The sequence below is a fragment of the Hermetia illucens genome, chromosome 2 (assembly GCF_905115235.1).
Source record: "Hermetia illucens chromosome 2, iHerIll2.2.curated.20191125, whole genome shotgun sequence".
In the NCBI taxonomy this organism is placed as follows: domain Eukaryota; kingdom Metazoa; phylum Arthropoda; class Insecta; order Diptera; family Stratiomyidae; genus Hermetia; species Hermetia illucens.
Window position 1 is genome coordinate 24,967,900 of NC_051850.1, and position 13,692 is coordinate 24,981,591.

The following is a 13,692-nucleotide window of genomic DNA, read 5'->3' on the forward strand; positions in this document are numbered from 1 at the left end:
TTTGAATGCATAGCATCCAAAAGGAGAATACAGCAGGCGCTTTTAATAAATGGCACCAATTTGGAAAAATTGAAGAGCAACCTGTTAACTCTTCCATTTTTCCAAATTGTTGCCATTCATTAAGTTGGATTTGCATAAATGAGAATCTGAACTAATTAAGATTTAATGCCATTAAAGAAATATTTCAAAGTTCAATACTTCCTTATTTGACTATTGAAAATAGAAATACAACTTTCTAGTCTTTGTTTGTGTTCCACCAAATTTCTTTAACGTTCGCATGGGCGATATCTATACAAAATTTTACCATCGTGAAATCGTTAATTTTTTTACAGATATTGTATCTCAATTACTGGGGAGATAATGGTGTTTAATTAAGCTACTTGTCGAAAAATAAGTGTTCTCTAAGTGGTCACGTCATGGTTAACGCACAGTTTTGTCTTTTTGTCTGTCTTTTTTTTCGCTGGAAGATGAAAAGGTTCAAAAGCTACCGCTGCCTCCTGTCGGACGATTATTTAAGCCTTTTATCCACTAAAACAACGCGCTCCTTTTTTCGCTCATCCCGCGAACTCCCATATGGTGTTACGTCTCGTAGTTGAATCTGGATTTATCTTGCACCTATGTCACTGTACTGACTATGGATGGCTGGTAGCACCTTTTCGAATTCAGTCGATATACTCTTCAACTGCAACATACGTTGAATGATAAATAAATATCTCCGGTGATAGCTTTCAACCCTTTTCTTTAACTTAAAACTTCGGGCACTGAAATAAAACGTTCTTTGCGTCCTCTTTAATGTTCATTCACTTTTAACATTGCGGTGAATCGTCGTGCTTAAATCGATAGAGGTATGCTCAACAGCCTCCGTATCCCCTCAATCCATCTCCGAATATCCCATATGAACCTCTAGGGGCAGCAGTTTTTCCTCACTAGTGCCACCTCTCCTACCATTCAGAGATAGTTCTGCTGAGGTAGGGTCAATCGAATACGTTTTCTCCCTTGGGCCAAAGTATAAATTCCGCCTATCATGTGGGCTACTTCATCAGATATTGCTCAGAAAGCGCAAGATGTTAAGAGTGCACTTCCTTTTCTAGTGCCCATATTGGAGCTGCATGTGATAGAATCAAGCTGACCACTTTGAAATAAGGAGTCGAGGGCTCTGCTTTTGGGGGCCGTCTATATTTGGTAGCATCCTCGGCCATACCCGAAGTCGGAGTACACACCAGTAGAGAGATCCAGCGCCAGTACTCTGCCATATATAATTATCTACAAGAGTGGGCCTGGGACGGATCTTTGTGGAACTCCATATGCTTTTTGATATGATTTCGATGTTTCATTTGACTTGTAGCAAAAGCATTTTGATTAAGAAGTCAGCAATGACACACACTAGGTTCTTCGGCCCAAGTAATTTCATTAAAAACTACAGAACTATACCTCGTCCCGTGAAATTATGGCATCTTTCAAATCGAGTGTTATCACCGCATAGCTTTCACTTCATTGAGAGCGTCTTTTGCTATATAAACGGTCAGAGAACTCCTCCTTCGAAATCCGAATTGATGCTCAGAGAAACCGCCTTCAATTTCAACGATGTTAGATTTTATCTATTCAAATCACTTGCGGTATTATTTAGAAGTCATGTTGGTCTGTAGGACAAAAGTGTACTCAAAAGCTTGTTTGGCTTGGGAAGAAGAAGAAACTGATGCTTCTTCCACTCTATGCGAAATTATTTTTCCTTAACAAATATGTTGAATGCGTCGGCAAGCATATTTGGTGCTATTTTGATTGATGCCTTAAGAGTTCGTTGAGTATGATATCCAAGCCAGGCGTTTTTTTCGGCTATTTTTCCGGCGCTGCTAGAACGCCACTTACCATGGGAAGGTCGGCGAGGTTTACCTCAACAATGGGGGGGGGGCTAAACGGTACACACTTTGTGGGGAAGATGATTATCGTTTATCATCACATAGTCATGATGTCTCCATAGCTAGAGACGTCGAGCAGGGAACTGCAGCAGCCTATCCCAATAATAGAAAGTATCCCTTTAGGATTTGTGAGAAAGTGCAGGAAATCACTATGTACAAAGTCAGTGCTGCAATGACTGGGAGAAAGATGAAGTTAGGTTAGTTTTGTGAGCGGAGCCAGCATTGCGAATCTAAGAACGTCTTCCTGGGGGAGAGAATGCGCGGAGGGCCTTTATTAGATTTCTTCGTTTGGCGTCCAAGGCCGGATAGTTGTATGGTATATAAAATTCAGTCCTTTTCTTGCTCTTCGTAAAATTGGTGACATATAGCCAAGATCATCACTCCAATTATTCCCATGTTAAAAGCCTTGCCGGAGTTTCCATGTTCCCTTTCCAAGCGGGAACGAAAATGCTACTCTAAAGCTCTAAGCTTTTATTATATAATGGTTTTTTCCTGCCAAGAATTCCAGTTGTACTATTCTGCTGCGGGAAATCTATCAACTTTCCTTTTCAGAGTAGACTTGACAGTGCTTCCATAATGCCGATTGCTCTGATCCCACCATTGTAGAGCCTCACCCATGTCGAGCCAGTTTGTCAGCTTCATCCTAGTTGGATTTTTTGATAAGGATCGGTCAACGTGGAGCGTACGAATCGAAAGAATTCATATGACACGCTACACGCTCGAACCTAAACCACATCAATCTATTTAGTAGAGTAAATTTGCAGCCTGTACACGCTTATATTCTGCTTAGACTTCTTCATGGTTTTCAGAGCTCCTTTGCACCGATTCCACCAAACAGTTGAATCATACTTCAGACCTCGGTTGAGGAGTCCTTTGTAATAATTTTCAGGTTTGTCAAATCCAAATTCGACCATTATACTTTACCGTTTTGTGGCATACTAAGTGGACAGAACTGCCTTCATCCAGGTCGAGCAAGCGGCGCAACATCTTGAGCTGCGCCTCAGTGAAGGCAGATCGAAATATATAATGGGAACGTCAGCACCAAAAACTAACCAACCAACGATATAAAACCGCCCTAGTCAAACGGAAAGAATAAAAATAGGAGACTGCAACTGTAACTCCGTTGATAATTTCTCCTATTTAGGGTCGAAAATCACAGCCGATAACAGATACGACGATGAAATCCGCGCACGGTTATTAGCTGCCAACAGAGCCTATTTCAGTTTACAAAAACTGTTTTGCTCGAAACGTCTCACCAGAGGGTCAAGGCTCTTACTGTACAAGACAATGATCTTGCCAGTCCTCATGTATTTTTGGGAAACTTGGGTTCTTAACAAGAAAAATTGCGAACTCTTGGCCGCGTTCGAGAGAAGAATCCTCCGAAGAAATTTTGGCCCCTTACATGAGGATGGACGTTTCCGTAGCCTACATAATGACGAAATCTATGAGCGATACCATGACGGTCAAGTTGGATAAAACTCGGCTCAATAGGTTACGGTGGGTGGGTCACTTAATTCATATGGATGAGGATGATCCCGCCCGGAAAGTCTATGAAGGCAATATCTATGGTAGATAAAAAAGACAAGGCAAACCCTGCCTAAGATGGAGCGATGGCGTAGACCAGGACGCCGGACAGCTTTTATGAATATCGAATTGTCTTCACTCTAAATCTTGGATAACCCTTATGAATGTTTCACTGGAAAATTCATAATTTCCGTAGTTGACATAAACAGAGCACCATTTATGACTTTTCTTGGGTAATTGGAAGATCATTATGACACCATTATATTGGCCCTCGAAGTGTATTGAAGCAACCATGCAGAAGCTAGGTCTAGCACTGCTGTCGACACGGCATCTAAATATTCGGCAGCAATTGATAAGATGACTGATTAGTGCAGTGACCGTTTTATACAGCTGTGAATTTATTTGAGGAATATTATGCCTCACTTATGCTTTAAGTCGCGGTTGGCTGCTTCCCCTCTTTACATGCATCATCTTAATATCTGGTTCAGGAACGCCAATATTAAGGAAGATTCGCGGGCTATGGGCTCTTTCTACTTTACCAGGTTCCATTCTAACCTCAGCGTCATTATGTCCCTAATATGAACGCCAGAAAAAGCATTTATCAAACGGTTATAGCTGAAAAACTCTCTTGACGATTAGTGGCACAACATTTCACACAATATTGTGCAAGAACAGTACTCTCTAAGCAAATCGTCTGTGCAAAGTCCTTACAGCTGAGACGATTTCCTCTTAAGCTACGTACGCTGCCCAATATCGTAATCGACGGGATTGGTACTGCCACACAAAACCTTGTTACCACCTTGGATAGTTTTGGCTGCAAACGAAGCCGACCGTACCATCTTTGCTGTCATTACGAGCTGGGATCGGGAGAGAACCGCTACCGCTTTGGCTTGCCCTTAGCAGCAGATGACCTAGACGATACTTTTTTCTGACACTTGGTTTCCCCTAGTCATTGTTTTCCTCGAAGGTAGTTCGTTCGGAAATAATAGCTTATTCATATGTAAGAATTCGACCTAAGCAGACGGCACAGATTTCAAGGTTGCTCCTCATTCATGGTTGGATTAACGGCCATTCCTAGAACAGTTGAGGCATCCCAATTTCGCGGCAAGTAATTATGCTTTGGCAGTTCTGCCGCAGTTTAGTATATAAAGGAGGAGGCACCGTCTGAATTTGCTGCTTCTGGAAGGGGCTTTGTACGTTCCATGGGAGAGCTTCATAGTGGAAATTCTAGTTGTTCCCTCGATATCTATCTATCTACAGCCCTTGTGTTGACCGTTAACTCTTTTGCTATGCTGTCTGCCCTCTCATGAAATCTCTGAATTTTCTTTACTTTTACCAAAATAGTGCCTACGCCCAGCATATTATTAAGTCACATCATGAACTACCTTTTTATGAGTAGAGATACACATTCGTGATTAGTGCAGTAGTCATCTCATTTGTTTTCTTATCTCTTCGCAGAGAGAGCACTAGTCTAGACCCAGATTCGAGACAGTAGAAAATTCGTCCAATCCGGAACAAAGTATATATTTTGGAAATTTTCAAATTCTCTACATTTTCACTAGATCTATTCCTGACTACACAGGATCAACCTATCATTACATAGGCCGTTTCTTGACTTGTTCCACCGTAGTTACCATGTACAACATAGTTTCCTTTTAGTGCCTTTTCGATTAAGGGTAGTGTTCTCCGTATCTTGAAAATTTGTATTAATTATTTTTATGATGGCGTACTCTGTTTGGTGCTGTCCTAAATGGGTTGTAAATCCTCAGTCATCTGGCTGGTATGCCGAATTCCAGCCCAGTTTGCTGTGTTGTCCAATGGTTCCATCTGAACAAGAGTCGCATACAGCAGGCCTTTAGTCGCTCAATATTTGGCATCCTTCCAGGATATTTAATCATCGATTTTTAGACAACAGCTGACCTAGATATTCACAATAATATTTTCTTTAACTGACTAGCCAAAGTTTGGTGTTTCGTACGGAATTCTTAAGACTACTTCGGCGATTCCAATACTTTTATCCCCAGCACCTGTTGACATGGTTTCCTCCCTGTCTTTATCAAAGTTTCTTAGCTCAGAAACAAGACGATCTCTGATAGCTTCTGCCTACTCTACCGCCCAACCATCCTTCTCTTTGACAGCGTGCTGAGGTATGAGAGATCGATGATTTGGAAAATGGACATCTGCCCAATATTGGGTAGTACATTTCGATTAGAATTTGAACACTCTTCTACTCAATTATACGACTAAATCGCGAATAATTAATCTAGGGCTGTGGGTATGACCCAAAGTATAAAGAAAAAAAGGTTTCTTAAGAATCTATCTCAATAATAAATTTCTTTAAAATAATTTTAATTAAATGGTTAAATTTAATAACACTTTCCTCATAAACACAATGAAGTACAAGAAACTAAACGATTTTTTCTAACTCTATTTATTTTCATTTTATTTCAGAGAGTCTTCATATTTGCTTTCATCCTCTCGACGGCGTTAGCATCGCCTCAAGGTTATCACTATGACAAGCCTTCAATTCCATTTCCGCCGCCACCGAAACCAACGGTTGAAGTTTTAAGCCCTAAACCATTCCAGGGATACAGTTACCCAAAACCAGCGGTACCATTCGGTTTACCCAACGAAATTATCGTGACATCACCACGGCCGATTATAACAACACCACAACCTATTATCACTTCACCGCGACCAACCAATCCACCTCCAAAACCATCCCTACCACCAGTATCCTCAACAATCATTGTACAGCAGCCGGTTCGGAAAGGATACGACTATCCAAAACCAGTTGTTCAATTTACACTTCCACCACGTGAAATTATTGTAACAACACCACGACCAGTTTATACAACTCCAAGGCCAACAAATCCTCCACCAAAGCCATCACTGCCTCCAGTATCTTCAACGGTAGTTATTTCGACGCCAATAAAGACAGGATATAGTTATCCAAAACCAGTTGTGCCATTCACGTTTCCACCACAGAATGTTATCGTGACGACACAACGCCCTTTCATCACTACGCCAAGGCCAACATATATAACAGCGAGACCAACAAATCCACCACCTAAACCTTCCCTTCCCCCAATATCCTCCACAATAATTGTTTCGCCGCCAGTAAAACAGGGTTATAGCTATCCAAAACCAGTCGTTCCGTTTACTCTTCCTCAAAGCCCAGTAATTATAACGACTCAACGTCCATTTATAAGCTCACCTCGACCAACAAATCCTCCACCAAAACCTTCCTTCCCGATTCAGTCCATAGCTGTGGCATCTACTCCTATCCGTAAAGGATATAGCTATCCGAAACCAAGTGTACCTTTCCAACTACCAAATGAAATACCTACAGTCACATACAAACCATACGTTCCACCAGTAACGTACATTCCTCCTACTAGTCGGCCAGTAACACTCCCACCATCACCTCCTCCACCCAAACCTTCCGTAGATTTCTCTTACATTCCTCCAAGAAGACCAGTAACCCAACCACCACCTCCTCCCCCACCTAAACCATCCGTAGATTTCTCCTATATTCCACCAAGACGACCCGTAACTCCCGCACCAACTACCTATCTTCCACCAACCTACAGGCCAATTATTACTTCTCCTCCACCCCCACCACCCCCAAAACCAACCTTTATTACGCAAACCTATTTACCTCCTACCCAACGGCCTTTTATTACCCGACTTCCTCCTCCACCACCACCACCCAAACCTTCTCTTTCAATTGTAAGTTCATACTTACCTCCAGTTACCCAATCTGTCACATTCCCTCCACCTTCTCCGACCAAGTTTGTTACATACAGACCACCAACTTCATCATATATCCCTCCAACATATAAACCTGTGACACTGCCACCAGCGCCACCACCACCAAAACCATCACTGGTATCCGGATATCAGTACCCAAGACCTAGTATTCCTTTTGAAATCCCATCCCGTCCTCCACCATCAGTTGCGGTATTTACCCCTACTCCGACTCCTATTCAAATTGTAACTGCGTCCCCACAGCCATCTTACTTGCCACCCACATCTATCTCTCTTCCGTCTCCGAGTCCCAGTTTTATTCCAAATATAGTAATCACTAGCCCAGCACCACCTCCAGCACCTCGTCCAAAACCAACTGTTGAAATTGCAATTTCGCAACCGATAAAAACCGGAGGATACCAGTACCCCAAACCTAGCATTCCATTGACTCTTCCACCTCGTCCTCCACCAACACCAGTTGTAACTCCCGCACCTACCCCATTTATTCCCTCTACAACACCAACCGTTTATATTCCTCCTGTGATTATTAGCTCTACCCCGCCACCACCACCTCCACCTAAACCCACTGTGGAAATTCCTGCTCCGCGTCCTATTCAAACTGGGGGCTACCAATATCCAAGGCCAAGTATCCCACTCACCCTCCCACCAAGGCCTCCACCAACACCTGTAATTACACCAGCTCCTACCCCAATCTACATTGCTCCTACCACTACCCCAGCAGTTTACATTCCTCCAGTGGTCATAAGCTCAAGACCTCCACCACCACCTCCACCTAAGCCGACGGTAGAAATCCCCGCTCCACGTCCGATTCAAACCGGAGGTTACCAGTATCCAAAACCTAGCGTTCCACTAACTTTACCTCCTCGACCACCACCAACACCAATTATTACACCAGCTCCCACTCCAATCTACATTGCCCCCTCGACAACTCCAGCTTATATTCCCCCAGTTGTCATAAGTTCAACACCTCCACCACCACCTCCTCCAAAACCAACTGTTGAAGTAATCAGTCCTTCACCAAAACCTGCAGGTTATCACTATCCCAAACCTCAGGTTCCTTTCACCCTCCCCCCACCACCTCCTCCACCTAAACCCACTGTCGAGATTGTGAACACGTATATCCCTCCCACGAAATTTGATGGGTACCACTACGATCCTCCTAGCATACCCTTTGAGTCGTAAGTAAGTCCTAAATCTAGTCATATATCCTCTTTATAGATATTAATATAAACTCCTTGACACAATCCTCCCCTCCCTGCAAAAAAATTTAGCTATAGAAATTCGATGTTTTGTATGTAAGGCATTTGAGAGAGCGTTTAGTTCGGGAAACATTCATCTCAAAATGTTGTATTTGATACGCTTCAGTTGTAACGAGAATAAAATATTTAATACAGAAATTGAGGTTATGTGGTTTTTATTTGTCCTTTTACATGATGGACTTTCAGGGAACTATTGTTAACACTAGCATTAACACTGCCATCGAAAAAAGATATAATTGCTGGTATCCGTTGAAAGTCGTAGATGTGCCCCAAAACTGGGATTTATTTCTAAAAGGGTGGACTTAGGGGCAAAACCGGGATGTTTGGAGTCTCTTATTCAGCTTTGCCTAGGCTGGGCACCGGTTGCTACGCTGTTGATGATGACTCCTGTTTTGGACAGGCAGAAAATACTCTTAGGGACTGCCTGAGCACTAGCTTTTAGGAGGGTTACTATTCAAATGTATTAGTTAAAGAATTAGAGTTTGAGTTCCACTGAAATTACATTTTTCATCTCCGGTTTTTTTTTGGGATGTAGGTTAGAAGAATAAATTTACGCACAGGGTGCTGAACCACCACAATAGTACTCCGCCGGATTACCAACTAAACAGTTCCCTGCCATCAAGTCAGGGAATTTCTTTCACAAACGGGAGCGGAGAGGAAGAAAGCAGTTGTTAGTACAGAGAACCCCTTGCCAGCCGGCCCCTCCGCTGGCCGAGCTCCATCTTCCTCGCAATAAGAAGAGCCGAACATAATGCGCAATTCGACTCCATCTGCCAGTGCTCTTCAGCATCTCTCTAGCAATTTTGTCTGGAGAGAGTTCCCTTGTGTCTGCATAAGACTGCTGACCAAAGCCGTACCACCTTCCACATGAGAAAAACATGTGCTCGGCTTCGTCTACCACTCCATCGTAAAACTCACAATCAGGAGATCGTACCTTTCTAAACTTACGCAGGTAAGATTGAAAACCTAAATGCTCACTTAAAAGTTGGATAAGGAAGTAATCAGTCACACCATGTGTTTGGTTCATCCATGGGTCTAAATTGACGAATCGCCGCGTTATCTATCTTCCTCTTAGCTCATTTTGCCAAAAGAGTTGCGACTGACGTTTTTTACCAGCAACCCCGTCTCTTAAATCTTCGACCTTGCAGCTGTAGATAGCTCCACGTTTATTAACATGGAGGGCAACGGCCATCAGGATCACCATCACGGCTGATAAGCAGACGCCACTCGCAAAGCTCCTCGTCTCTGCACTTGTTAAGGGCATAAGCATCATCAACATTCGCTTTTAGCGACTCAAGGACGAGACTCCAGCTACATTCCTATCCACTGCTGCTTTCATTTGTTCAAGCATTAAACCACTGTATTTAACCGCTGGCTGGAGATTCTCCTTCCCGTCAAGACGACTACTTCGGTTTTGTCCTCTGCAAGGCTAAAACTATTAGCAGTCCTTCCGGTTACCCATCGCTTCAATATCCATGTAAGCTTTGCCCTGTTTCATAGGGCGGCTGACCACAACTGCCGCACCGTCATCTCCGTAACTGACCAGGCGCGACTCTTCTGCCGTGTCGATCCAGAGGTCCGGCCCTAGGGTGGATCCCTGTGCTACTCGGAGTGATCTCCATCCTCCTCTGGCCCTTCAGCATCTCATGGAGCAGGAAGCGGTCTTTCAAATAATCCCTTAATATCCGTTAGAAATACCTCGGCACGTAGAACGGGTTTTCTAATGTGACTAGCATATCTGTCCATCTTACGGAATTGAAGGTATTTTTGACATTATACCCGTCGAGATGGGCGGCTGTGTGCATCGGCTTGATGAACTGCATCCATGACCTCCATAACAGCGTTCACCGTTGATCTCCCTGTTTTGGACCCAAATTAGTCCCCGGCCTTCAACGAGTCTACTCCTGATGAATTTTTCAAGCATTTCCGCGGTCGTGTGAAGAAGTCAGCTCCGGGTCTCCTTTTCCTTTGCTGATTAACGCGAATCTCGCCTCCTTCCAGCGACAAGGAAAAATGCTCGCTTTTCGGTAAGCGCTGAATGCCCCGAGCAGGAAATCTCGTCGCTGGTGGAGCACCAGTAGATAAACTTTCGCCGCATTGCTTGCTGTTCACATCAACGCGTACGGAATGTCTGGGGAATAATACCCGTACAATGCTTGCACCTGGTCGGTATTTAATGGGCAGAGTTTCCGTAGAACTCCGACTTTCAACTGCGAAATTCGCTTTTGTTTACGGAGATTCCTTTTTGTTGACCTATACTCTGCTTTATGACGCATGCCTCCTCGCGACCGTGTAAACGTTGTGCCAAACGGCAGAGCCTTTGACACTCCTTTCGTAGGTCGGCAATTTCAGCCTTACACCATTACATTGAAGGCTTGTCACACAATGTCGTTATCAGATTTAACACTGAGCGTACGACAGTGTTAGTTGCGTGTCCATCGCGACTCTGTCTGCTCCAAGAGGTTCGAAAAATTCCCGATGTTTACCCTGGCGACGTTCCACACATAAGGGGAGCGCTGGGATGGTGCGCGTTGGTAAATAGTGTCAACCACTTCCAATGCGATGTATCAACGATCACTTGTAGAGAAGTCTTCTAGAAGTGAAAAAGGAGCGAAGAAGTTGACTGACCATATCGTCCAGGGCACCTCCGCCCTGGGAGCACCGCGGCCAAAACTAATGACAGATTGTAATCGCTCCACCTAAATACAATCGCAAACACGTAATGGGTACGAATTATATTCAAACGAAATCCGTCATAGATGCAGACCTAAACTAGGCCGAAGTAGATTTTTTGTTGAGGATGCTGGGAGCCCTGAGTCCGCACCCACTTAGTGATGGACCGGACTGCTTGGGAAGCAACTTATTATACTTTCTCTTTTGTAGTCCACGGACTCCTCTTTTTTGGGTTAAATACCCAAGTTTTCCAAAAAAACAGAAAAGTTGCCTGACGTTTTCGTCGTGATCCTGTCCATCACCAAGTGGGTGCTGGGACAGACTCGAAATTTTACCGCAATGTCATCTATCCTGTCACTCTCTATGGTTCTGAGTGTTGGCCAACTATAAAAGCCAATGAGCGACGTCTTGCGGGAATGGAGACGAAGATGTTACGTTGGACGAAATGAGGATATCCGCGATCATTATGGGGTTGCACCAACCGTGGAAAAGTTGCGAGAGAGGCGTCTTCGATGGTATGGTCACACAATTCGTGTTAACGAGAATTCATTTGCCAAGATTGGTCTGGACATCGAAGTCGATCGTAAACGACCAAAAGGCAGGCCGAAACAACGATGGATTGATTCCCTGGATAGGGATTTAAAAGCCTCAAGATTGCACCCAGATCAGGCATTCAATAGAGCCAAATGGCGAAAGCGATCACGACGAGCCGAGCCCGCTTGTGAACGGGAAAAAGGCTGAAGGAAAAGAAGAAGAAGATTTGGGTGGAGCGGTTACCATCTGTCGTTAGTTTCGGTAATGCTGCTCCCAGGGCAGAGGTGGATGAAACCGTTAGTCAACTTTTTCGTTCTTTTTTGAAAACTTGGTTATTTAACCCAAAAAAGAGAAGTCCGTGGACTACAAAAGAGGAAGTAAGTTCCCAAGTAGTCCGGTCCGCCACTAAGCAGGACTCCCAGCTTGTTCAACAAAAAATTTACTTCTAGTACTCGCCATCCGTCTATCGATGGTGCCAGAGATTCCGAAGCAAAGGTGATGTCAGGGATGCTTCCTTCGCAGTCTGGGCGCCGGAACGTTGACTAGGATCCGATGTTTAAAACTTCGAGTGGGGTTTTAGCCGCCATTTACAGGATCCGTTTCCTTCTGAAGTCTGGGTAAGGCATGCCCCATTCAAGGGCCCAAGCACTAAAGTCATCTCCTACCAGGATTTGCCCCTCCGTGTCCAAAATGGCATTCTCTAGAGCATCAAGCCTTCATCGAAAGTGCGGCATCGTCTCATTCGGTATTAGGTAACGGCTAGCAAATGTTATCCCTAAACACGGAATCCAGACAAATCCATTCTCTCGGTATTGTTTGCTGGTTAGTACTAGACCAGCTGGTAAGTGGTTGCACTCCAGTGCATGCCAATTTGTAGGGTGCGGATCAAGCTAGTCGCATCCTAGTCCGTTTTAGTTCCGTCCTAAAAATTGGACACTGTCCTGGACCGGCAGTGTACGCGACTCTTTCATGAGGCGCGCCACGATCCTTGCAGATAACGGAACCTTTCCCTTTCATTGCAGTTCTTTGCTGGGTGACCTATCTGACAGCATCTGCGGAATGCTGTGTTTCCGTCAGATCCATTGCAAGTTGCTGACGTATGTTCATAGTCCAGACACCTGTAGCACTTAATGGAGGTTATCTGTATTCGTACTATGCACACTACATATCAAAATTTGATTTTCCTGTTGCTAAGGAGTCATCAGTCCATTTTTGGCGCCTTTCATGGAATGTTTCCGATGTCATTGTCGAGCTTTTCCTGATGAGTCTCCTCTCTTCTAGTTAGGACGGTCGCTTACACCTTCACCTCGTTCGTGTCCGAATCCGTCTGCTCAGGACTAGCGATTCTGACTGGGCTTTTTTCCAGAACAGGTACACTACGGGGTATTGGAGTCCCTGCAAAGTAAGTCACGCCACTTGGTAAGGCTTCCCTTTAATTTGGGCGTCCCTGTGTCATATTGGGTATTGCAGCCCTCGTTGCTTCTTTTGCTAGTCGCTGCGCGAATGACGCATTTTTGTGCTGTGTCCACACGCAGTTAGTTCTTCCTCCTACCCCGACATTTCGTCGATTTTTTTTGTGTTATTATGATTATTCTAAATGGAATTTTCATCTAGTGTCTGACATGTTACTTGCGCTTAGTAAATTGTTCAACGAGCTTTTTTTTCCTCCTCCGGTAGAAGAATAATTAGTTAAAAATGTCCTTAATGGTTCAACCCTAGTTGACTACGCTCTGAGCTTCAATTTTTCATCGGTGTAAAAACAAAATTAAAAATTTAACTTGAACTTTTTAGAAAATACACCGTCCCAGCAGCCAGAGTTGCATAATATTGTGCCTTCCCCTCTGGAAATCCATACTCTCCCCCTCTATCTGCCACAGGCAATGACAACCGGGTTCGTAAATATGAATTTAGGATTTCCTCAGAATGTCCTTGCTTTAACCAGGTCAGGCCTAAATAAATCAGGCTTATTATATTTCATAGTTATATTATATGAACGAAAAAATAAAATGCAGTAT

The 13,692-nt window shown here is 43.9% G+C and overlaps 1 protein-coding gene across 2 annotated transcripts in view; it reads left to right on the forward strand.

Annotated features, from left to right (window-relative positions):
- LOC119647944 (proline-rich extensin-like protein EPR1) overlaps positions 1 to 8,612 on the forward strand; it is a 40,901-nt gene extending 32,289 nt beyond the window's left edge. For both annotated transcript variants that reach the window (XM_038049307.1, XM_038049308.1), the window contains exon 3: positions 5,892 to 8,612. In XM_038049307.1, coding sequence (XP_037905235.1) covers positions 5,892 to 8,393 — 2,502 coding nt within the window. In that variant the 3' untranslated portion in view covers positions 8,394 to 8,612. The remainder of the gene's footprint in view (positions 1 to 5,891) is intronic.
- The last annotated feature ends 5,080 nt before the right edge of the window (positions 8,613 to 13,692 follow it).